This window comes from Tinamus guttatus, unplaced genomic scaffold (genome assembly GCF_059628265.1).
Source record: "Tinamus guttatus ecotype Peru unplaced genomic scaffold, ASM5962826v1 Tinamus_guttatus_pri_ptg000246l, whole genome shotgun sequence".
Lineage (NCBI taxonomy): Eukaryota > Metazoa > Chordata > Aves > Tinamiformes > Tinamidae > Tinamus > Tinamus guttatus.
Genome location: NW_028288780.1, coordinates 9,110,787 through 9,137,040, shown reverse-complemented (window position 1 = coordinate 9,137,040; position 26,254 = coordinate 9,110,787). Strand labels below are relative to the sequence as shown.

The 26,254-nt window shown below is 39.4% G+C and overlaps 1 protein-coding gene across 2 annotated transcripts; it reads left to right on the top strand.

Annotated features, from left to right (window-relative positions):
- On the top strand, nucleotides 1-26,254 carry SEC24C (SEC24 homolog C, COPII component). Of its 2 annotated transcripts, XM_010211410.2 has the most exons (24): nucleotides 1-190; nucleotides 1,964-2,050; nucleotides 4,556-4,697; nucleotides 4,942-5,117; nucleotides 6,039-6,491; nucleotides 7,433-7,563; nucleotides 8,834-8,902; nucleotides 10,574-10,685; nucleotides 11,666-11,793; nucleotides 14,425-14,563; nucleotides 16,001-16,116; nucleotides 16,792-16,916; nucleotides 17,195-17,386; nucleotides 18,367-18,460; nucleotides 19,641-19,757; nucleotides 20,234-20,404; nucleotides 20,763-20,859; nucleotides 21,142-21,287; nucleotides 21,770-21,908; nucleotides 22,425-22,543; nucleotides 22,944-23,123; nucleotides 23,809-24,000; nucleotides 24,432-24,521; nucleotides 25,956-26,254. In XM_010211410.2, the coding sequence occupies exons 1-24, from the start codon at nucleotides 16-18 to the stop codon at nucleotides 26,094-26,096; spliced, it is 3,531 nt and encodes a 1,176-aa protein (XP_010209712.2). In that variant the 5' UTR covers nucleotides 1-15; the 3' UTR covers nucleotides 26,097-26,254. The 2 variants fall into 2 exon arrangements, with proteins under 2 accessions (XP_010209712.2, XP_088382546.1); XM_088526420.1 differs by lacking the exon at nucleotides 8,834-8,902.

Sequence of the window (26,254 nt, the reverse complement as noted above, 5' to 3'; positions counted from 1 at the left end):
GGGGATGTGAATACAATGAGCGTAAACCAGCAAGCTCACACCGGGCCTCCCTACGGGCAGCCTCAGCCTGCCTATCAGGGCTACCAGCAGCCGGGCTACGGAGGGCCACCGTTGCCAGGGGTTCCCCAGTCCCAATATGGAGCTTATAATGGTCCCGTGCCAGGATACCAACAGCCCGTCCCTCCACAAGGTACTTCTCCATCAAAACTTTGTTTAATAACCTGTGAACTGCTGCATGCACTGAATGTTGTTTTAAATGGTTCCTCTGACTAATTTTTCTTTTGTGGTAGTATTTCTCTTTGTTCTTGTATGTAGTATGCCTGATGTTAGGGGTTTTGTTCTTCTTGTACATTTTCAGGATATTGCTCTGTTATTTATCCATTCTAGTATGGTTTACTTCTATAGCTAAAATAACATCTCGACCTGCACAGCCTACTTTCTTACTGTATTTCACTGTCCCTGTGATATTGAAGCACCTGAATAGAACAATTTTCCCAAATAACTTTTGTTGAGGGGTGGCTTTTAGGGGCTTGTAAGAGATTTGTAACCGAGACTACTTTACATTAATGTGTGGAAAGACACTCCATCCGTAACAGTTAAGAGATACAGCTCTAGATAAAAAGCACATTTGATAGAGCTACTTTCTTTAAAATCTTTAAAACCAGTAGAAAGTTTGTAGATACATGCTTGTACTAATATGTGCCAAAATTTTCTGTTTTGAACAGTGGCATTACTTTTGGAGAGGCAAAATAGGTTTAAGCTTGTATCTTTTTTTGCAAAGTAGTCCATGTTTTTATTTTTGTTTGTTATCCTTCAAAATAAAGGCTTCTTTCAAGTTTTTAAGCAACTTCGATGAGTTTTTGGTTTTGAACACCTGTATTTTTTGGGGAGATTAAAAGTGATTCCTGAAATATTGTGTAGGAGAAAGTACTATTACCCTAGTGTGGTTCTGTCTTGTGGATAAGGTCTGTATGATTTCAGTTCAACTGAGATACGAACACAGATTTTTCACTCTGAGGTGTCTGTTTAGATTTCAGATTCATTTTCTAAGGGAATGACAAAAAGGCTAATTGGGCTGATGTCTTTTGTGCTATTTTCTTCTCCAAGTAAACTGTATTTTTGCAGCTTTTTGAATTTTAAGCTGTATTTGATGAGAAGAATAGAACACCAGTGTACCTACAGTTGTCTCAAAACTAACAGAAGTGAGAGACTGAAGTTTGTGTCCTTGAGAAAGATTTCTGTAGGAGCTGAACAGTTACCCTGCTGTTTTTTTAACCAGGATTAGCAGGATAATGGAGTGTAGAAGGGCTAGTGTGGTGTGCTGAAGAACACCTTATTCAGTTACTGTCTTCCTCTTCTTTCGTTAATCTCTTCTTTCCCTCCCTCCAATAAATCTCATCCAACAGCACTTTTAATCTGTGAATTTTGAACTAATTTTACAGAGCATTAAAATTCTTATAGAAATAGTAAACATCAGTCCTGTGCAGATGAAGGAAACCTTCCCCTTTCACAGGAAAGATGGGCAGAGCTCAGCTGTGGAGTGTGCTGTTCGCTGCGGTTTCAGCCAGCCAATGTATATGTAGCCCCTGAATAACTGGTGTTTCATGCTCATGGAAGGAACAGGGAGAAATGGCTTGTTTTCTTGATGGAGAGAAGGAGATTCAAGGAGAACAAAGGTGGTTTGTTTTTTTTTTTTTGGGTGCAGGGCAAGTTTCATCAGTGACTCTTTGGCTGCTGCTGTATTATTTTACGTAGACTCAATTTATGATACCAGTTGAGTTTGGTATTAAGCTAGTATATATTTGGGGTGGTAGGGCAGTGAGAGTGAGTAAGGAATAAATGGCAAATGTGACATGGATTTTTATCTAAGTGGTATTTTCTGTGCTGTGTGGAATAACCTCATCACTGGGTCTTTTGGTGCCTTCTCCCTTGCTTGATTTACTGGCGTATTCTGTCTTTCCAGGTTACTTCCCTTCCTTGGGGTTCCCTTCGAAGGGCTCTCCTGTTTCTCTCAACTCTGACACTTCCTCTCTTGCACCTAATTTCATAGGTAAATAGTGTCCTTTCTATGGGAGTGTTTGTGCTGTGCGGCTTCTAGTGTGGGGAAGAGGGTGGTTTTCTTAAGTCGAATCCTGGCACTAGAGCTGCTTAATACAGATATTTATCTCGAAGGTGTGGATACCTGATTATTCAGGCCCAGTTGGGTGACACACTCCTTGCTTTGCTTGTAGGCAGCTCTCCAAAAACATAAATAGGATATGAGGAAACAATCCTAGTAGAAAGCCCTTATGCCAGCAGATTCAGAGATGAACAGATTTGTGACTAATATATTCCAGAAGTTGATTTCAAAACCTGAATTGGCCTATTCAGATTCTGTCAAAGAGAAGCCTTAGTTTAAAAGCAAGTGGTCTGTCATTTGAACAAAAACTAGAATGCAAGATTTGACGTGATTGTAATGTTCTATAAAGAACTGCAACAAAGAAATTTTCTGAAGTAATGGGATCTTGGTCTTGAAAGTCATGAAATTTTTCTTAGCTCTGTTTTATTTGAAGGGAATATATTTTTTTTTTTTTTTTAGCTTTCTTGCATATAGCATAAAAACTCCATATATGTTTGGAATAATTATAGTTACAAAAGCTATGTCTTGAAGGAGGAAATATCTTTCTGCAAAGCAAGCAATTAAAGTGCAAGAATTAAAAATATTCCAACAAATCATGTTGAATTTTCCTTTCTTCCAAGGAGTCATGTTTTGCATGAGCCATTTCTGGTAGTGTCGTGTGTATTTAGAACAGTAGGGAGTCAGTTTGAGCCAAGTCTGCATTTGATGATGGATGAGATGGTCTTAGTGCATTGAGAATAAACTCGCAGGTGGTTGAGTACGCTGTAATCTGCCTTCGTTTTGAGGTCAGTGATGAGTATCTTAAAGGTGTTGAAGGGGAGCTTCAGGATTCCTCCGGAGTAATGAATCTTAAGATTATAAACTACTAGATATTCATAACTGCTCAAGTAAATTTCTTTAGAGAATTTTTTTTTGGCTGGGGGAGGCAAAAAAAAAGCAAGAGAAAGAACAGGAGGCTTTTTTCTGTTGTGAAACCTTCTACAAATTGAATTAAATATGCTTTTAAAGGAGAAGGGTAATGATGCCAGTTAACAGTTTCCTTGCGCCATCAAAGGAAAGATAGTCCAAAATAGCTGAATTATATCAAATTAACATTAAAAGATAGCACAAAAGATGTTCAGAAATAGAAATGCCATAGAGAGAGTAAATTGTTAGACATGAGGAAATGCTTGGCCACAGAAATAAAATGATGATGTTATGTTACTATGTTATAATAGTAGTTTAGAAAAGCCCGGGTGTGAAAGGATGATGGTATGTCAAAATAAAACATTTATTTGAAAGTAATTTAGTCCTAGGTCTTGATGAAGAGCAAGAGGAGATTCAGAAAGACTTATTAAAAAGTAATAAAATATACTAGATGTTCATGCATACAATGGCTAATTGCTTGAATTTACTTTCATACTCTTACTAAGACTTAAGCATAGCAGACAATAAAAACATAAACAAGCCGAAACCTCATGTTTCGGAGTAAAAATGGCGCTGTGGAATTGCGAAGTGATTTCTCTTGCATGCTTCCTATTTCATAATGGCTCCTTTCAAGAAACTTTCCGAGAGTCCTGTAAACTTGTTGTGCTGGCCACTGTTGGAGAGAAGCTGGGGTCTGGGGATCTGCTGCCTGGCGCTCTGGTGGTTTGCTCCATCAGGAGTCATCTGCATTCAACATGCACCAATATGTTCCTTTGTGCTTACCTGGCACAGTTATGTGCTTCTACTCATCAGTGTCTTGTGCTTAAAATAGCATCTTATGTTCTTTTTTGGAAGTAGATGCTGAAGTTGCTCTGCTAGCATCGTGTTAGCTAGCACTGAACTGTTTCTGGGAAAGGGGGAGACTTGATTCTGAGGCAAACATGCCTGTGCTGTGGCTGAACTAATTTAATATGCAAAATGAGAAAGTGTCTGTTAAGCTCCAACCTTGAGATGTTGAAGAGAAAACTCTGTGTTGGCCCCTGTTACATGTTGTTTAAAAGCAGGCAGTTGGGTATAATTTTAAGCACTATGTATCTGCTCACAAAACCTACTTGCTCTACAGGTGGTAAAAAACAACCTGTTAGGAACATTAGGTTCCATGTAAATACTTTACTTGCTCTGGATAAAAATAACTGGGCTATTGGTGAGGAGCATTTCATATTTTATTGAGAATGTGAGGAAGGCTCACATAACGATGCCTTTTGAAGATTCTCCACAAAGCTTATTTTCCGCTTGGTCTTTGCAGAGATGTGACTAATGATGCAGGCTAAAAATATTTGTACTTTCAATTTTGCTACTACTAATATATAATTGTATGGATGATTTGCTACCAGTGGAGTATTGCTCTGTTAGCATAGCCATTGCTAAACTTTGCTTGAATACTTTCTTTCCACCTACCTTGATTTTTTATGATAGCTGATTCAAGCCTTTGAGAATAATCATAGTTTGTCTTTTCCTCTTTGTCCTTAGGTTCGCTAAGAGGCCCTCCAACCTCTGGAGCTCCCCCTCCCACCTCTGGAGCATCTCTTGCTGCTGGGCACCCAGGATACAGTCAGTTTGGGCAAGGAGATGTGCAGAATGGGATTCCAGCCTCGGCAGCCCAGGTGCACAGGTATGTGCAGAAAGAACAAATCCAAACAAAGGCCTCACTTGATAGACCTGAGCTGTTCCTATTAATCTAATGCGGAGAAGGGCAAAGGAAGTAAAATTTGTTCTGTTTCTTGTCAGAAACACAGATCGTTAATGCTGTTGTAATACGGCTTTTTGAGAACTGCATCTTGCTTGTCAGAATGCCTTGCTGTCCGTGCGGCCGGCGCCGTGAGGAGTGCAGTGACGTTTCCCCTCTCCCCTCGCAGGCCGCCTGCTCCGCAGCCATTCCTGCCGGGCTCGGCGCCGCCCGCCAGCCAGCCGTCTGCCTTCCAGCAGTACGGCGTCCCCCGGGCCAGCGCGCAGCAGCTCAGCACTCACATGGCAGGGATGACCATTGGCAGTACTTCAACTCCTGCTCCTCCCCCAGCTGGACTGGGCTACGGTGAGTCTTTCTGGCCGTGTGATTTTGTTGTTGCTTTTCATGTGTGCTAGTCATTTCATAAGAGACTTGCTCTTGTTAGGCAGTTACTTTTTCCCTTATGGTGAAATTAATTCTCTGAACATTGACATCTCAGTTAACAGCAATTTTGTTTGACTAAGTCGAGACTCCTGTGGGAGATAAGACAGGTAGTAGTACTGGAGCACACGCAGTATACTCCTTCATTACTTGGTCAGATTAATCTGTACATTAAGCACAGAAACAGTCTATCCCGAAGTAAGCTATCGGAGTCTAGGTGCTTTGTTGCTGTTGTGGAACACAGTCAAATAAAGGCAAAGGAATTCAGTAACTCAGAAAGGATTGAAATTGTGAATGACTTGGTGGAGAGTTTTACCGGGAATTGAGAAGAAACATGCTTATACAAGTATAAGCCAAACTTAGGTAGTGTGTCCTCTTGTATTTCTTCTAGTCCCTGTACTTTAAATAACATGTTTTTTTTTAACAGTGAGGACCAGAGATTTGTCTTTAGTATATGCAAACTACATTGCACACAGCATTTTAGAGTAAATGTACCAGATGATAGTTCGATGATACTAAAGCCACAAAGCTCAGCCGTTGTTGGACCATAGGCTCCAATTCATTATGGAGTTTGAGATTCAAACTTAGTTCAGTTCCAGGACTTGCTAGGCAGGCATGTGACTGTTCTTGTTTTACAAGTTTCAGATGCCTTGTAAGATAAATTTAGGGGTTTTCTCACTTCCCCTTTGTCTTTATTAAAGCTGGAATGTCCATCTGAAGTTAAGAAAGTGGTAGGGCTGTTTTAAATCCTCTAGAGCAAATGGGGTTTGTGTCTTCTGAACCACATTTGGAAATTATTGTCTTGAGGATCGAAACAAAAGATGATATAACTTTTATTTTTATCAGGTCCCCCAACATCTGTTCCCCCAGTCTCAGGAAGCTTTACTGCAACAGGATCTGGTCTCTACACACCTTACACTTCGAGCCAAGGACCCCCTCCTACCAGTGTGTCTCAGGGTCCTCCTTTGGCACAACCTCCTTTTTCTGGTCAACCAGTATCTACTCAGCGCCTTCCTAGTCAAGTCCCTGGTTTCGCCCCGCCTCCCTCTTCTACGGGGATTGGACCTTCCTCCTACCCTCCTGCTACAGGCGCCCCGAGGCCTTCTCCCATGCAAGGCCCTCCACTGCCTGGGCAAGCAGTTGCTGGAGCACCAACATCCCAGCCTAACCACGTGTCCTCACCACCACCTCCATCAAGCATGTCAGGACCTCACCCAGGGCCACCTCCTATGGGCGGTCTCCATGGGCCACCTCCTCCCACGCATCCTCCCCAGCCAGGATACCAAATGCAGCAGAACGGTGAGTATCCTCAGTATGAGGACTGCAGTCAAGTGTTTGTGTGTGGCAGATTGAGACTGCATCTCAGGTCTGTACCTTGTAGACTCCTTTAAAGCTTCCTGGTGCTTTTGTCCAAAAGACAAATCCAAAAAAAGCGGTAGGATGTGTCATTCTACATGTTATTTAGGGCAAGAATTTGTGATCAGATTTGTAATATGCACATTGATTAATCTGATATCTGCATTCTCATCTATTCAAAAGTAGAGATTTGAAATCCTGAAAGTGTCAGTGTCTTTTTTTAATTTGTGGCTAGTATTGCATATTCCGCATGTATGAGAAGAGTTGGAATACATTGAAAAGGAGTTGCTATTTTCTTTCTTTAATTCACAAAACCAGACAAATGACAACTGTATATTTTTCTCCTTGCAGAAGCTTTCACACTTCCTGTGTGATTAGCAGTAATGAGTATCAGCTAAGCTTTCTGGTTTATAAGTAGTTTTAGCTGTTTTTTGTCAAAAATATTTGTAAGTAATAGGGGAAAATAATCACCTGTAGGGCTCTGGAATGAGAGTCCCCCATGTAGCTTTGCACAACTCACCAGGTAAACTGCTTGTTTAAAATGCCTGTCCATGTTAGTGCTGAGTGTAAAAACACTGATGGGCTGAATGATGCAATTATTCCATAACAGACTGAAATTATGGGAAGTAAAAGAAATAATTTCAGGCCCCACAGATAAATTATCAGAAATTAAGCTATTGCTGTGAAGACAGATAGCCAAAACTGTTCAAGAGATGCAAGTTGCTGCAAATTGAAGCACTGTGATAAATCTGTTCTATCCTAATTAACTCTAAAGAAGGTAGATTTCTATTTTTTTTCTTCTTGACTGCAGGAAAAAGAGCAATGCCTAATAAGGAAATCTCTAATACTAGCTGTGGTTTAATTCTAGTATCCTTTTTTTTAAGGTTCATTCGGACAGGCAAGGGGTCCCCAACCAAACTATGGAGGAGTCTTTCCAGGAACACCAAATTACGGAAGTCAGCCTGGACCACCCCCTCCACCAAAACGCTTGGATCCAGATTCCATTCCTAGCCCTGTAAGCTTTCTTTGCTTTTATCAGTGTAAATCCCTGCACAGTATCATGAAACTGACAAAGACCAAGACTGAAAGCAGGTTTCTTGTTGAAAGAATATCAGTGTTTGCCTGATTTTTTTTTTCTTTTTCATGTATTTTGCTTCAGGTGCTTCTTATGCCAAGAAGCAGAAAGCAGGGTGTGTGTGGTTTTTTTTGGGGGGGGGCTGTGTTTTACACTTTTTGTGTGTGTGATTTAAAAAAAAAAAAACATATTGCATATGGAAATCACTGCTGTAATTCCTCAGGTATTTTTCCATATTATCTTACACTTTGGGAATTCGTGGAGGGCTTTGTTTAAGCTTGCTTCACCACTTCCAGATTCTTGCTTAGTGACCTTATGATGTGAACTTAGTGAACTTATGATCTGTGAGCAAGTTAAAAGTAAGGTTTCTTGTCTTGCTTCTCCTTTGCTAGATTATTGGATGAATAAAGGAAAGAGCTGGCTAGCTTTGTGGCCATTAAAGTCACAACCTTACTTCATATAAGTAAGGGCAACTTCTCAAACTCAGGTTATCGGTTTGAAGCAGGGTTCTGAGAAAGGACAAACAATTATGTGTAATGGTTAGTTACGATGAGTAATATGAAGACTGGTGGGATTATTCCCGTTAGTCTGCTGTGTTGCACTTGTTGTTTCCAATTGTGTTCTGTCATTGTTTCAGAAGGCCACAATCATTTGATATCAATAAGCTTTTTCCAGGGTGATTCTTGCAATCAGTTCACTTTAAAACTATTAGAAATAATTTAGTCTTGAATTACTGCTAAATTTTGACTGGTGCTGTTAGAAAAGTCAAGAATTGTTTAGACTCCAAGTTTGTTTAAATTTTTATAGTTTATGACTTTTTTTTACAGGAATATAAGAAATCTTTAATTGCTTGGCTGCTTCTTTTCTTTTCCACTAAATGAGATCTCAAATGGCTTGTATCAATTGCGTTCATTTTAGCATGTTCTTGAAGCATAAATCCCCAATTTCTAACAAAAACAAGCACGTGAGCCGCTACATCTGTTAGCAATATGTTCAGAGGCCAGGCCCAATACCATGACAAAATGGATTTTTTGAGATTAGTGTATGGTGCAGAAGCAGGTGTGGTACTTGTCCTTTTGTTGCATGAACCGTTGTCCAATGTATATATCTAATTCCAGTACTATAGGTTTGGTAGAGAGAAGTAACACTGTTACTTTTTGTTATATTCTCTTTTCTTTTTTTGTGGCACTCTTTATTTTTTAAAAAAAAGCAACTTAATGAGCTGCCACCGCAGCAGAAACCCAGGCACAGAATAGATCCTGATGCAATTCCTAGTCCAGTAAGTGCTGTATATATCTGTCTACTGTAGTCTGTGTTGGTGACCATCTGTGCATGCCTGAAACCTAAACCTCACCTCACTAACCCTCCATGATTAATCCTTTATCCTTTCCTCGCCCTCTTCTGCTTGCCTTATCAAAGTTTGTAACATAACATCACAAGAGGCTGTTAAATCTTCTCTTCTGTGATGAATGGTGGCACAATAGAAAACAGACAGTTTTAGAAACAGATCATGAAGAATGTTTTCCGTTCACTGTGTCTGATCCTTACAATATCTCCATTATCAGGGTCCAATTGGCATTTTCAGAGTGTGAGCACTCATAAAATTGCCTGTGCTGTGTCCCATGTTAACGTACACATGACATGGACTTTTGTAGTTGTCGTCTACCAGTTTTGAGGAAAATTTGAGTGTTAACCTGCCAGTGCTGGGCTAATGCGTTGAAGTTCTAGAAGTGAGAAGTGACAGTTAATTCCTGATCCAAATTTTTAATAGATTAATAAGGCATGGGGAGCTATAAACATTCTTTCATTATCTGTGCTTATGCATAATTATTAAATTTTGAATTTGAAAATTTAATGATTATGTTTAGAGAGTAAAGAAAACAAAAGCAGCTACCTTTTGGATTGGAAGAAAAAAAGAATGGGTTAGGATTGTTACCCACTCCTTGTTTAGTTGGCTGTAGTTGATCATATGGCAGGTACTGATAGTTGTGTTGCCGACACAATTTATTCTGGAGTAGTAACTATCCAGTGCTGCGGCAGGCTTTCAGCTGGCAACTTGGAATCTGTAAGGTAAAGAGTAGAAGCTCTGCTGTACAAACTTCTGCATTTCATAATGTACTTTGAGTAAAGGCACGTGTGCTTGGTAGGAAAATACAATCAGAAGAGTGGTTGCTAGCATTATCGCTTTGATTCAATCAGTGCTATGGAAAAGTATTCTGAAAGGTCACATAACAATCTTCTCATATAAAGTTCAATGGATATTTAAGTAAAAAAAATTAATTGCTTAATGTTTTTTTCCATGATTCTGGGTATATCTGTTAGTGGAGAAGCTGAAATACTAAAAAGAAATAAGATTTTTTTTTTACTAGTTTTGAGAGGTTTAGCCTTGAATCAATAAGTCTATTGTATTGGGAAGCAATGATTGCTTTCATCTGAGCTTGCAAGTATCTGTCTTTAGGTCAGAGTTGCATTGAATAGAAAAAAAAATTGCTTATGAGAACACTGGGAACTTAACACAGGAGAAGCAGGGGGAAAAAAAAAAAGGATGTCTTCTATAGAACTTTACTCTGAGGTTTATGGAAGCTTCTGATTTTAATCTAGCTAGAGCCAATAAACAGAGGAATAATATTAAAAATGCCTCTATTGATCTGAGTTTGGCTTTCGTGAATCCAGATCAGACCTTAAAACACAGAATACTTAATACTCAAAATACTTGGGGAAAAGCATTATTTGTGTCTTTAGTTATTTGTTGTTAAAAATCATTCTATATTATTCCAAATCAAACAGAGGTGACTGCTTGGTAAAACTCATTTGCTTTAGGCTTCTCGTTTTTAGAGCTAGTAATGTTTGTCTCAGGTCCCCTTTTCACTGCCTTACTGTACAACACAAGATTTGTAACTATACTTCGAAACTAATCCTCGAAGGATTAACATGGTATTTTCCATCATAGATTCAAGTGATTGAAGATGACAGAAGTAACCGTGGATCAGAACCATTTGTCACTGGAGTGAGAGGGCAGGTTCCACCTCTTGTTACTACAAATTTCTTGGTCAAGGATCAAGGTAAAATATTGTTCCCTTCATAAATAAACAAATGAAGCACAAACCCCAAAGACTCGGTGACAGAACTGTCTACATTTTTAATAAAAAAACAAAAAGGGAAAGAGAAATAGGAAAAGTCTGGGGATGACTTGAGACGTTGGGGATATGTGAATTAGCAACAAATTATTTTCGAGTCCTGTGTTACTGTGTTAGTTTGATCTCAATTTAGATTCCGTTGAATGCTTGGCAACTAGTAACCAGTTACCAAGTGAAGACAATTGATGTTTTCTAAGGCAGATACTTGGGACCAGCATTAGCAGGGATAATGAAAAGCAGTAAACGAAGCTTCTTTTGTAGAGCTGTGTCACAATAGCTTAGTACTGAAATGCGCAATATCGTGTGATTTGGACTGGAAACATAGACCAAATGACAGCTCACTCATGATTTAACAATACACTATGGGCTTCACAGAAGTATTTCATCTTTTTATCTGTGTCATATCTATATGTACTAAAATCATTGGCACACCTTTTTGTGAATTAACTTAAAATTGAGAATTCTGAGGTTTCCTTAGAATTCCGTTCCAGGATTCCTGTGGAACCCTGTTCTACAATCACGTGCTTTAATTTTCAGATCGAATTACATGGTCACATATTAGAAATGTTTGAGTTACGATTGCTGCCCGCATGTTTTAGTCTGCAAAGCAAAAGGTGAAACAGGAGGGCTTTGTAGAGGATTAAGCTTATATGGAGTCAGGTTGAGTTCTTTTGTATTAAGAGCTCTTGTTATTCATAGTAAATCCTGAAGAGATATTCTTCTTGGAATTCAAGTTAGATTCAAATTGTTTAGATTAAGCCATAGAGACACTCAGTTAATGTCAGTCTCTAAGCTTGAACAGAATTGGAGATATCTTCAGTTTTTTGTTACATGTAAACTTATGCCTGAAATGTTTGTGATTTTTTTTTTTTTGTTTGATCGTTTGTTTTCTCCCCTTCCCCCAGGTAATGCAAGCCCACGCTACATAAGATGCACATCATACAATATTCCCTGCACCTCGGATATGGCCAAGCAGTCCCAAGTTCCCCTAGCTGCTGTCATAAAGCCTTTGGCTACTCTACCCCCAGAGGAGGTGAGAACTGTGTGTGCAGTTAAGGCACTCTTATCCCACCCCAGGAGAGTGCTGTTAACTGTCCGTGTTTAACAAACAAGCTGTTTAAAATTTGACAGAAGAAATGCTTAGCTAATGAAAACTAAGTAAACATTGGTACTCCAGTAAGGATGTAGCTTTGGAGATCTGTTAGGTAGAAAAATACTGTGTTCAAAATATTGTAGATTCTGATCTCTGTGAGAATCAGCCTTTTTGCATTTAGTGTTTTGGTCAAACAGTCTGGTCAAATGACCCAAATGCTGGGATGATAACAAATGCATGTACTTCTATTTCATCTCATTTTCCTTTTCACCCTACAGTACTTAAATGGTTACTAATCACTGAAATGAAGTCTGACATAGGAGGTCAAGCTGTGGTGTCCAGCAGCACTGGCTAAACTGCAAAATGTGCATGCAAAGCTCTGGGTGGGATAAGTGACAGAACAAGACTGAGTACTAGGCACTGCTGAACAATTCTTATGTTCTGCCCTTGCTGTGTGGAGAATTTATTTCCTTATAAGTTCAATGTGTCCTGAGCCTTTTGCATACTCTACTTGCTGCAGACAAAAGCTGCCAGAGTACTACAGAGCTAGAAATTCTATAGAGAGTACTTTGTATAGAGTCTGGTTAATATTTTGTGTTAGCCTGCTTGGAGCAGAGGCATAAAGGCAAATGTGCTTGTTGTGAAAACTGAATATATACAGTGGCAGTACTCTGTGCCCTATTAAAGTTAACATTGGCATCTGCTGAGGGTACTGTCATCTGGATTTTTAAGTTTCTTGTGTTGTTTTATTAATGTCCCTAAACTGTAGTTCGGATTTTGAAAAAATGGTTGTTATTAAAATTAAACTGTGAAGTTAATTCCTGTGTTGTGCCTGGAGTTTAAAAGGAGGACAGTAGATAAATGTGGTCTTAGTTCAGAAACCCGGAGGCTCGCAGAGCTGCCAGTCTGTACAGAGGAAATGCTACAAACACCCAATGTCTGCTCTCCCAGTGCTTGTGCTCTGAGCAAACACTTTTGATGGCCAGAGGAAACAAGACTCGGGTCAGAAAAGTGTCCTGGAGATCAGTGAGCTTCCAGAACTGGGAAGTTCCTTGTAACAAGGGCAAACACCCTTGTAGGGGCCCTTCTGACAGATGAAGGCTCAGCTGATTCAGAGCAGTAAGACCTTGTAAACAGAACTAATGCTTAAAATAATCAGAAATGAGGAGACGTGACTAGTGAAAATACAATATTCAGATACATCTAGAATCTATACAATTCAGCACTTGCTTCCCAGATATAGGGCCTTTGTCCCATGTGAACTTGCACTAATCAGAAAGGAAGTCTTGGCACAGTAATGCTGTGTTCTTAAAGCCCTGCCTGGGAGTAAGTGGTATTAGCGTCAGTTTGTGTGTAGTACTGTGCACATTTACAGCACCTCTGGTAGCTGGTTTGCATGCATGCAGTCAGGGGAAAGGCTGAGGGGACGGGGCAAAGCTTTTTCTGTGGAATCACAGGACCAGCATGCCTTGGCCATCAGAAAACCTGAAATTATATTGTCTCCAACAAGGTCAGCATGCGATAGGAGCTGAAAAAACACTGGTCATGAAACCATTTTACTGCAGGAAGTGACTAGTGCAGTTGAATGACAGATTGAATGATACATCTGTGGGTAGAAGGGGGAAAAGTGTGTTTTGGGCATTTGTGCAGTTCCTGCTTAAAGAGTGTGCTGTCTCTTAGGCATGATCAGAAGTTTAAGGATGCTGAGAGAATATGATCTCCAGTCTTTAACGTCAGAAGGCTTAAAAGCAGTAGCTGAATTTTCTTTTGAGATAGATACTTACAGGTATGAAAGGTGCTTTGAACTATGAAAGCACCTTTGATCTTGCAAAAGTTCTTAATCATTCTAAACTGTTTCTGGTTCCTTCAGAATCTGAGAAACTGCAGATGTTGCCAAGTATCTCTGTTTTGTTTGGCTGCAATTATATTGTGTTGTCAGTAACAATTTAAAAATGATAACTATGTATCAGTTTTGAGGCCTTGCTATATTGGGGGTCATGAGAAGCAGAAATTGTGGTTATATTCTATTTCATGGTGGAGCTTAAAAAGTAACACTGACCAGTAGAGTTTTTAAGACAATGTGGATTAAAGTTCTTGCATATGTGAAATGCATTGACTTTTTTTTTAGTCAAGAGCTTGTACAAGGGGAAAATAATATTTAAAGATTTGCTTATATTAAATAAATATATATATCCTAGCCATCCTTTGAATGGCTTCTGTTTTTTGAGTTTGCTTGGGGTCCATCAGTGCTGTGCAGTATGGTACTCCTGCTGGAGCTTGTGCTCCTCAAGCAGGCCACTATAGAAGGCAGTGCAGCACCATGCAGGAATCCTTGCTTGGGTTTCTGGAAGAGCCTCTTGGTGTCTGCAGCCCCCAGAGTTACACACCTGCGTTAAGAGCTTGAATTGCAAAGTGTCTATGGAATGTTTGCTCTGACTTCCCCTTCCTCTCAGCTGCCAAAATCCTAAGTCCTGTGCAATGTACAAGGATATTGTTCTTTAGCACGAAAATGTGTTGTCATTTCCTCCTTCACTGTGACCTTTATTTTCTCTTTTCCTCCTGTTTCCACAGACGCTTCCTTACCTGGTAGACCATGGAGAATCTGGCCCTGTCCGGTGCAATAGGTGCAAGGCCTACATGTGCCCTTTTATGCAGTTCATAGAGGGAGGAAGAAGGTTCCAGTGCTGCTTCTGCAGCTGTGTCACTGAGGGTAAGGCTTCTGCTGGAAATTGGCCTGTAGACCCTATCAGAATCATCTTTGAACAAGATGCTAAGAAACTGTTTTAATCGTTTGAATGTAATTTATGACATATTGTGCTTTAGTATATGCTTATTTTTCTAAAAATACTCTTACATGTCCATTACTCAGTTCTAAGATGCTGATGTTCAAATTGTTTAGGTGCTTATGCATTAGTATTTTTATATTAAACAAGTTTTAGCATCAGGTGCCCATAGTAAAATATGGTATTTTGAGCAATTATTTGCAATTTTCCTTTTTTTTTTTTTTTTTTTTTTTTCAGATTTACCTTTTTCTGTGATAGGCTGAGATAAGCATCTACTCAGTAGCATGAGTGAGGATGTTTTTGCTTATCAGGCCTACTTAGATACTGAATAAGGGTGGGATGATCGGGTGATTACCTTGACACGGATGTGCATTCAGAGAGGAGAGTGATAACTGCTTATAGAAACTCAATACATTCTATTATCTTTCTTTTGAACTGTTAAATCTTTTAAAAAATTTAAAAGACCTTAATCCTGTTGTTACAAATTCTCTTATGAAGCTGTGTAGGAATAGGGGCTAAACCCTGGAACACGCTTTGCAACCTTAGCAGTTCTGAAGGAGGAACCCTCATGACAAGTCTTAGGGCAAAACGCAAATGTTTTCTTTATTTTTGCAGCTGAAAACCTGTAGTCGAAAACTTGCTTTAATTCTCATTCTTACCAAAAAGTGTATTTGGATCCAGGCAAGCACTTTTGCCTGTGCGCTTGAACTTTATAATTCGCAGTGTTGGTGATATATTTACTGTCATGTCTGCATTTTATTAAAAACTCCCATTTGGCCTTCTGATGGCTCTACAACAGTATTAGGAGCACGGCGTATGTGGTTATACATTCAGATTCTCCTTAACACCTTGCAAAGCACTACAAGAACTATCTCCCCTATTCTGATAAAGGGACTATGGCAGCCCCTGCACCTGAGATTTCTTAGACTTTCTCTTGTGCAGCGTGGGAAGGAAAAGAAAAAGCTAACTCCTACAGTATCTGGCTCGCAAAATGAGGAGCTTAATCCTTTTGTAAGTCTGAATGTAGGTAGTAAGGGTGAGACCAGTAGTTTATCTCAAATTCCGCTGCAAGTCATTTGATGATAATTTTACAAGATTAAGGTATATGCTCCTTTGGTTTAAATCTCTGAAAAGACTCCTAAGAACATGTGGTGATGTTTCCAATTGAGAAGTTTGGGTTTGTTGGATTGCATGATGCTTTTGGGTTGCTTGAATACTTTCATGTTACACTTGTATGATAGTGCAGAAGACTAGCTAGCTTTCCTGCTGTGTTATTGGAACCAGCTGTTGTCATGTTAACTCTCTAGACAGTGAAAATATTAATAGTGGATGTGCCCCTGAACTCGATGTCTCTTCTTTTTCAGTACCGCCTCACTATTTCCAGCATTTGGATCATACTGGTAAACGAGTGGACTTCTATGATCGACCTGAATTATCACTGGGCTCTTACGAGTTTCTGGCAACCGTAGACTACTGCAAGGTAAAGTACTGCACATTTTTTACTGTGGTGTTTTTGTGTGTGTGGTTTGCGACTCTATCCTAGTTACCTTATAATGCTTCAGCTGTAGTTTGAGGTTAAGGTAAAGCAATCTTCTCAGTTCTAACAGCTTAAGATCCATTTAAAGATGAATGAAATGTGATCTCAGGTTTTTGCAAGTTCTTCAGTTTTGTTTTTTATGCTTCCAATCTGATTGCAGAGAGAGAGCTGCTGATTGAAGGGTGGGGTGAGTGGGGAAAAGCAAACCTGATATTTAGAGACTTGAGACTTTAAAGTTTCCAGCTTTCCGAGAAGAAAATCTTTTGACTCTTAGTCAAGGTCTGGTCAGATTACAGAATCTTGAGAGCTGAGGAAACTCTTCCTATCTGGCCAAGTCATACAAATGGTTGTTTCAGTTGTCATTAAGCTGCTTTTCACTGACCAATGACGAAATTTCATCTGGGACACGTAACACCGATCCACTTCAAACCCAGTGTACTTTATGTGCCTGTGTTAGCCTGGCAGGTGTGGAAAAATGATCTGAACACCCAGTTCCTGCCTGTGAATGAAAACTACGTGCAGGCTATTGAGCTTTTGAACAGCATTAATTTTGACCATGTTACTTAGCTGTTGCGGGCTGCATGCTGACAGAATGTGACTTTTTGCTCCCTTCCACAGAACAATAAGTTTCCGAGTCCACCTGCTTTCATTTTCATGATTGATGTGTCCTATAATGCTGTGAAGAGTGGCTTGGTGAGGCTAATATGTGAAGAATTAAAGTCACTTCTAGATTACTTGCCCAGGTAGGCATGTCGTGTATTGTTCTAGCCATTCAAAATGGGGGAAAATGTCACTTTCTGCCTTAAAATGTCCCACATTTAAAAGTTGTTTGATGACACTGTCAACCTTTTGACCCCAAGGGGCTAGGAAGGACAGCTTTCTGGACAACTTTTCAGATGAAATCAGAATTTTCCTTCCTGTAATTTTTCCCTTATCCCTTATTGTGTCGGGTTTACTTTTCTGTAAAGTGACTTGGATTACATCCATTGCTTGGATGTGAAATAAAGTGTGCCTCTTACAGGGAAGGCAACATGGAAGAATCAGCCATTCGGGTAGGATTTGTCACTTACAACAAAGTGTTACACTTCTACAATGTGAAGAGCTCGCTGGCACAGCCACAAATGATGGTCGTCTCGGATGTGGCCGATATGTTTGTGCCACTTCTTGATGGTTTTCTCGTGAACGTGAACGAATCCAGGACAGTTATTGCCAGGTAACAGGAAGTGAATTAAGATGTATGTAGTAAAGTTCTTTATTGATTCAAATGCTGTGCTTAAGCAGCTAAACCTATTACTTCTTCATTGTCATGTTGCGTGTCTAGAAGTCATGTCATGTATTTCAACTTCCTGTGCTGTTTTGAGATGGTACTGACAAAGAAGCATGGGAGCTTTTATGGCGGTGAAGGGCATAAGAACATCCAGGATATTGCAGAGCAAAAGTTGCAAGAAGGCTGAATCACTGGCTTTAAGGCAGTTGTCTAAATAACTGTACGCTGGGAAAACAATGGTGTCTAATTTTGGTTATGTGAAGAAACTTGATTGAATCAAGTAAAGAAGATAAGATCTGGAAGGAAAGGGAAAGATTCATAAGGTTTAATTGGGATAACTGTTTAACAGGATACTGGAACTAAACCATGGTATGTAGCTAGCTAGGTTTTGGAAACTAGACTGGGCAAAGCATGTTTTTAAAAGAAAAATCCTTGCCTTTTTTTTTTTTTTTAATCCATTGAAAAGCACAAATACAAAACAGTGGGTTAAACACATTAGTCTGCATAGTACACAAGTTGGATCCCGTTTGTTTGTTTTCAAACGGGGGCAAAGTGTTGCTTGTTTTCCTAGTTTGGAATTTACTTCCCAGTACATTGAGGTATATTGAAGACACAGAACATATTAGAATATGCAGCAGTTGTCACTATATTTAAGCACTGAACAAATTGCTGTGGATGGGGAAGTTGATAAAGGATGACAAAGCATCAGTTTTTCATAGATAAGCAATAAATTTGCAGTATACTGTAGAAATTACAGAAAACCACAGAACAGTAGGGGCAGAATGGACACATTAAGGGCCTATGTAAGCCTCTTCAATCTTGTGTGTTATTGGCTGCAACTTGGGTTTACCAGTTGAGTTGAATCTCACTGACTCTTCTCTCTTGCTTTTTTTTTTTTTTTTTTTTTTTTTTTTTTTTTTAACCAGTTTGCTTGACCAGATTCCAGAAATGTTTGCAGACACGAGAGAAACAGAAACTGTTTTTGCACCTGTGATTCAAGCAGGGTTGGAGGCATTAAAGGTTTGTAAATGCATTGTCATTGCAAGTTGTTTTAAAGTCTGAGTACTCAAAATTTCATGTTCTGTTGACGCACACCAGAAAGAATTTTAACGCTTTTCATAAGTCTTCTTGCAATAGATGCACTGCAGTTAGGGAATGTTTGGTCCATGCTTCAAGTGTCTCTGCCTCCAATTCTTTTTATGCTTAATCATTTTCATTCAAAGTACAAGGCATATGACTTGATCTCAGTGACCTGTCTGTACTTGGTTTTGGACAGTTTACAGAATCTACAAAAAGACCTTTTGGCATTGAAGCCGGATGCTGAGCTGTCATGTCTCATTGAAAGAATTCTTTAACATGGTGTTTTTCTAAGTCTGTGTTTGAGTTCTGGTATAATCTTAAATAAAAGGAGAAGATGATGCTATCTGTAGAAGTTTTCAGCAGCAATGTGCCAAGTAGAAAGCCAAGTAAATCTTTCATAAGGGTCTTCCATTCCTGTATCTCATCCCGAGCATTGCCTGTGTGGTTCAACTCAAACTTGTGTGTAATAACTGAATTTACTATTTCTGTGATTCAATCCAAACCTGATTGTATTGCTTTGTCTTATAAGGCATTCTTAATCCCAGTTTTCATGAGAGATATCCTGACTACTCAGTTATGTCAAGCAATAATAGTAGTTGATCATTTCATTTGTGTGCTTTATGTGTTAGAGAAAATAAGCTACTAATTGTTGGCCAGTGTTCACATAGGTTATTGATTTAATTATCCGTTGAAGCTCAGCTCCCCAAATCTTTTACTGCTTATGACAGTGCTCCTTTCCCTCAGACTAGCTGTAGTTTAGAGAAGGTGATCCTTAGCTCATTTGAGTAAGAGCTTTTGTAGCTGAGTCCTGCTTCCAAAAACAAACAAACAAAAAAAAATGAACTGCCCTCTTTCTCCTTGGAGCCAGGCCCTTTCTCTCTGTCATGCAATTAGCAAAGATCCTGTAGAACTGAAACTTGTTTCTCTATAACTGAACAGCAAGCTGTGCTTCAGGTGTTGGTGCCACTGATATAACCAAATAGCTACTGAACAACATGTCTAAGTTGCTTCCTTCCTCACATAATGAAGCAATGAGAATGCAGATGCTCTTGAATTCAAACTTCCCTTACAATTTTTGTAATTGTTTCTAACCAGAGCAATTTCACCCTATTTCTTGCAGGCAGCTGAGTGTGCTGGCAAGCTCTTCATTTTCCACACTTCTCTGCCCATTGCAGAGGCCCCAGGGAAGCTGAAGAACAGAGACGACAGGAAACTAATCAACACGGACAAGGAGAAGGTAATAATGGTTTACTGTCCTACAGTACAGGTCTGTATTATACTTCTTATAAAACAACTATGAAATAACTTAAAAAATAAGAAGGGTAGTAAGTAATGTAACGTTTGTGGCCAGTACTAGTCTTTTCGTACTGCATGTTTATCATCATCTCTCTCGAGTAAAGCTGAGTAGACATGATGTTCTAAAGACAATTCTGATGTGGGAACAAATAGGAGTGTAGAGCTGAAGTCCTATATAGGAGAAGTCTGTACAGCTTTTTTCAAGTGAATATGCAGAATTTGTTCGCAATTGAAGTAAAAGGTATTTTAATTTTCATGCCAGTTTTCAGACGGATTTTCAAAGGCAGGGTCAAGAAGAATTTGAATGACTGCTTAACCTTCAAGAGAGACTCAAAGTATAAAAGTGACTGCCACTATCACTTGATTCTCTTATCTTTTTCCTATCACCAACTTTTGATGTCTGACTTCCTTTCTTAGACTTTGTTTCAACCCCAGACAAGCTTCTACAACAACTTGGCCAAGGACTGTGTGGCCCAAGGCTGCTGCGTGGATCTATTTCTATTTCCAAACCAGTATTTGGACGTGGCAACATTAGGGGTAGTAACCTACCAGACAGGAGGCTCCATTTATAAGTATGCTTATTTCCAGGTAAGAGCTTCATAGGGTCAGGCTGTTGTTTTGTCCGAGTACAACGTATTGTTTTGTTAGCAGCTCTTTTATGTGATGTGAGCTGTAGTGAGCAAGTCCATCTTTGAAACCAAGCTGCTACCTGAATTTCTAAATTGCCACCCAAACAATCCTTAGCCTTATATATTTATACAAAAAAAAGAAAGCCATGTTATTAATTTTCTGTATGACATTAAATTAGTAGGACACCGAGTCCTACGTGACAACTGATTTTAGATTAAGGCTGCAGGAGATGATACCTGTTTTTAAATTATTTGATGGCCTATAGAACAGCTCTGGCTTACAAATTGTGACACTCAAATTATTGCTTGTGTTCTAGCTGGAAACAGACCAGGATAGGTTCCTGAATGACTTGAGAAGAGATGTCCAGAAAGAAGTGGGATTTGATGCTGTGATGAGAGTGAGGACCAGCACAGGTGGGTCTTAGCATGACTTGAGTCTTAACTAACTGACCACCTGAAGAATAGGATATGGGATGTAACAGATGTTTACACAATTTAGAACATCCTGAGACAAAGTTATGCAACAAGCTGTCTGTCAAAAAGCTTTGAAATTGTAATGATTTTTTTTTGTCAAGACTTCAACAGAGATCCCTACTAAGAATTTGTCAGAATAGGATTCTCAGTGCTTCTAAGCCTGTCCTGTAAGTGTTACTATTGAAATAAAAAATGAGGCTCTCCTTGTTCTTTCTCTTTTAGGTATTCGAGCAACTGACTTTTTTGGAGCTTTCTATATGAGCAACACAACTGATGTGGAGATGGCAGGTTTGGACTGTGATAAAACTATCACAGTGGAATTCAAGCACGATGATAAACTGAGTGAAGACAATGGTGCCCTCCTTCAGGTGAGGGGGACATTTTGCAGAAGCAAAGTGAAGTAATCAATCAGAATTGTCAACAGAAACGTGTCAATGTGTACCTAATTTAAACCAGAAAGAATGTCAGTTGCAAAAGAGTATGATGTTGGTCTGAAGCTGAATTGTTATATGTTCGCTTAAGAAGCAAGGTTTTATTGTTATTTCTCTCCAGCTATTTACTGTGGCCCTGACCTTTGAGAAACACATTCCCAGACCTAGACTTCTTCAAGCCACTGTCTTGTGTAGTTCAGTTCTAATGTTACAAATATTTAAATTTGCTGCTTGTTATTTTTCATTGACTCTATATGTAGTTGCATATGCTACTAGCTTATTGTGTAAAAATATTTTTAAAGTTTTCTATTTGCTTAGGCATCTAAGTTCTAACTTTTCATCAAGTTTATTCAAGTCTAGGCTGTCTTTCTTTAGCAAGGTCATATTTTTCTATATCTTGCTGCCTTTGTGTCCCACAGTGTGCTCTGTTGTATACAAGCTGTGCAGGACAGCGACGACTCCGCATTCACAATCTCTCCTTGAACTGTTGCACCCAGCTGGCTGACCTCTATCGAAACTGCGAGACAGATACGCTCATCAATTACTTGGCTAAATATGGTAATGTTACATATGATGGAGAGGCCTAGCCTTTTACTGCTGTTAAAAGGCCTGTTGTAATTGGGGGATATTTGTTTAGTCTCTTCAAATTTCAGGTGATAACTTTATTCTTTTGCAGGAAAGAGCACAAAGTTATGATAATATTGCTTAGGACAAGGGCTACAGATACAGGTGAAAAAGTTAAGAAATGTTGCTTATCATTCAAGAAATGGCCAGCCTCTTAAAGGAATTTTTCTAGTACCCTGTACTTACAAGTACAGTTATCCATACTTTAAAGTATATGAGAAATAGAGTTGAAGAGGTGGTAAAGCAGAGTAGATAAGTTTTTTTTGTGTGATCTTTAATAGTATGTTTCCCACATAAATTTGAAGGAAAAAGAGTTTTCGTAAGCAATGGTCACTTCAGTTTAGTTTGTGGAAGTGTTAGGGGTTTTGCTTTGTTGTGGGTTTTTGCCATGTTATGGTTTGAGCAGTGTTGCATAAAATAAAGATTTGATGACTGTCCATCTCTCTGCAGCATATCGTGGAGTTCTCAGTAGTCCCGTAAAGACCGTACGAGATGCGCTGGTTAACCAGTGTGCCCAGATCCTGGCTTGCTATCGGAAGAACTGTGCTAGTCCTTCCTCTGCTGGCCAGGTAAACCCAGCTTTGATTTAAATTGCAGGTTCAAATGTTAAAAGAGGAAGGAATAAGCTCTCATCACATGTAATCTATTCAATACAAGTGAATTGCATTGCTCAGCAGAAATCTGCAAAGAGAAGGTTTGAGGAAATAGCCAACCTGCAAGTAAAACCACAGTTGAAAATAGCTTTCTGGACATTTGTCTGGAGACCATAAATTGTTACCTCTTCCAGGGAAACTTGTTAGATTATTTCTGCAAGTCTATGATATAATTAGAATACTAGGACGCATTCCTTGCATGTGTCTTGCACTTGCTTTCACAAGTGGGCTTAGGAAAGCCTCACTTTAAGTGTAGGTAGCATGGCTGGAGTTAGCAAGGTAGGTGACCTTCTGTTGGCTGGCTTGTGTTTTGTAGCTGATCCTGCCTGAATGCATGAAGCTGCTTCCTGTGTACTTGAACTGTGTGTTGAAGAGTGATGTCCTTCAGCCCGGTCCGGAGGTCACGACAGATGACCGTGCCTACATTCGTCAGTTGGTTACATCCATGGATGTGGCAGAAACAAATGTTTTCTTTTATCCCAGGCTTTTGCCCTTGGTGAGTAATTCAAGATATTCTTACTACTTGAGACCTGATGTTGTCTTGCCCTGCCCCTAAGAACTAGTATTTATATCTTACAAAGGGAAAGCTGTTTGAGAAGGATTTGGGACCAGCCATCTGTCTGAGTGGTTCATTTAATTTCACTTAAAGAGATAGATGCGTTACAGTATCTTGTGAATTTGCTGGGGGATTTTCTCCAACCTGTGCCATGTGACCAGTGACAAAGATGACTTGGGTTCTTTGATAGTCTTAAAAATCCTAAAGGTTCTTGGAATTTTATGTGGTAATTTAAAGCATTGCAGAGAAATGCCACATACCACACTGTTGTGACTTTTCAGTGTCAGAGCTGCTAGAGTAAACTAATTACGTTTCTGCTCCAAGAGCCAGTGTTGGAACTGCAGAGCTCTCTGGCAACAGCCTTATGCTCTCTTTTGATAAAATATCTGTGTTTTAATGTTGTGTTAGATGGGAAAAGTAAGCTGATGAAAAGGTTGTTTCAGTCACAGTTGATGCAGCATTACAGATAGCTTCTACAGTTTAAAAGGAAATATGCGAGCAGCTGACTGTGAGTCCTAGAAATGAGCAATTGGTTGGAGTTGTAGCAACAGAATTTTACCTTGCTTCCTCAGATGTTCTTGCATTATAGCCTTGATAACTTTTTTTAAATTTCACTCTGAAACAGACCAAAGCAGATGTTGACAGTGACTCCTTGCCAGCAGCAATCCGGAACTCAGAGGAGCGCCTCTCCAAGGGTGACATATATCTGCTGGAGAACGGCCTGAACATCTTTGTGTGGGTGGGAGTGAATGTGCAGCAAGGCCTGATCCAGAATCTCTTTGGAGTGTCATCCTTCAGCCAAATTAGCAACACCTTGGTGAGCTGGATGTCAGTGTGGGAGATAATGTAGTGATAATCACCCAGTACTTAAAGCACACAGAAACCAAGTTCAGAAAGTAGTTTTAAAACTTTCATACTATTAACAGTGAAGAAGCACAAACACCAGAATTCATTTTTTGACTTAGCTGTGCTGCATTCTGAAGTGTAGACACTCCTAGTCTGGGCACGCTTTGTGTAGCTTATTTGATAAGCCATGCTTCACTGATGATGGAGAACAGCTGATATTTACATGGATTTAGCAATTGGGGTGTAAATCTGATCTGTTTGTACACTTCTGTCTTAATTTAGCTTATCAAAAAGATTTCTGATGGGATAGATGTTTTGCATAGGTTGAAAATACAAAATTGAGGTTTTTTTGTTGCTTTACATTTTATGACAATAATGGAGATTCAATATCTTGCATTTCAGAGTATGTTGCCTATCTTGGAAAACCCTTTTTCAAAGAAAGTGAGATCCATTGTTGACATGCTTCAAGTGCAGCGATCCCGCTACATGAAGGTAAAAATGTGGTCTTACTCGTACAAAATGTATTATGAAACTTGCTCTCCCTGAGCTCATCATTGTGATTCAAATGTACAAGTTTCTAAGGATCTGAAATAAGTCGTGTTACTAGTCTTGAAGTTCTGTGTTTCCTTTTGTACATTTGTCTTTCCTCTGTGTGTGTGTTTGTTTTCAATGCCTCGCTTTGTAATCTTGTCACTGTTACTGTGCATAAGTTGCTTTTTCCCCACTGTCAGAGGGATTTATAGATAGCCACTACAGACTGAATGTTTTTCTTGGCACCTGTGCCAGCTCCAAATCAAATATGACTAGGACCTGTCACCCAGTGCTGTGAGAACTGCTGAACTGATACACGACTGCAATGCCAGTAATTTCCAAGAAGATTTTTGGGCCATATCTAGAGGACCAGAAGCAATGGTGAAGCAGTGATTCCTCTGTGAAGTTGGAGAAGGACAATTACACATGACAGGGGGAAGAAAAAAAAGAAACATTTTTATCAGTTTGGTTGCAGAGGCATTTGGGTCCCTTTCAGCTTTTTAAGCAATCTTTACAGATGAAAAATTAGGAGAGGGTATCATAAAGGACAGTTTTGACAAATTCGTGTTTCCTGTTGGTCAGTAAGCCCTCCCCACTTTGGTGCTAAGATTGTAGATTTATGGACTTCATGTACTAACCTTACCTCAGTGAGCTTTTACAAAAGTTTTGAAAACAAAATGCAAATTACTCAATCCAAATTAAAATTGGAGTTCACAGTTAAGGTTGTCTGTGGGCACTAGCCCTGGACATGTTTTTGATGACATAGGTTAGCATGAGCTGTTCGTGCAAAGAGGCTCCGAAGGTGCATAGTGGGCTGATTTGATACAGAAATGTCTCTGCAGTATTGGCAAGCACTCTAACGGATGCTGTCAAATTAGCTGATTAGGAGCTTAAAATGTTCAGAGAATGTATTAAACAATCCAGGTTGCTACTTGGCTTGTGTCACATAACTAATGTAAATTCCCTTTATTATATTTTCATCCTTTCTTCTAGACCGTGTTTCTTCTAGACCCAAGGCTTCACAAAAGTAAAATGGATATTTCTTCTGCCTTTTCAGAAGGGGAAACAGAAGGTCTAATATTAAATATGGAAGTCAGGCATAAAGTAGCAGAATCCTGGTCTCCAGACTGATATTTATCTGTTTACTGTTGACTGAAAGTGAATAACACTGCTTATCTGCATAAGAATTGAATTTTCAAACCTATTGTGACATACTAACGCACAAACCTTGAATATGGTATTTTCTTTTAAATAGTTCCAGAAGTTAAAGTACAAATATAGTACTGGTACAACAAGAAGTACATAAACATAAACCATATATGCTGCTGTCTGTTTTTCCAGGAAAAAATTGCTAATTGTCGTTTTCCCGCCCCCCCCCCTTTTTTTTTTTTATAGTTAATAATTGTGAAGCAAGAAGATAAACTGGAGATGCTGTTCAAACACTTTCTAGTGGAGGACAAGAGCCTGAGTGGAGGGGCTTCATATGTGGACTTCCTGTGTCACATGCACAAGGAGATTCGGCAGCTACTAAGCTAGAGGCGGGAGCAATGCTGGGACTCAGCAGTGACATTTCAGTCTCAATTAAACACCTGATCAGAAGGCCCAGCGCAGCGCCCTCAAAAAGGACAGCATAGAAATCTGTACAATTCCATAATTTTTAATACATGTTGCATAAGCAGAAATCCTTTCAATCT

Excerpts from the sequence above, each read along its gene's own strand:
- SEC24C (XM_010211410.2), top strand. The coding sequence starts at position 16 with ATGAGCGTAAACCAGCAAGCTCACACCGGGCCTCCCTACGGGCAGCCT. Across the intron at positions 4,698-4,941 it reads TCGGCAGCCCAGGTGCACAG|GCCGCCTGCTCCGCAGCCAT; the intron begins GTATGTGCAGAA and ends CTCCCCTCGCAG. Across the intron at positions 16,117-16,791 it reads CAACCGTAGACTACTGCAAG|AACAATAAGTTTCCGAGTCC; the intron begins GTAAAGTACTGC and ends TCCCTTCCACAG.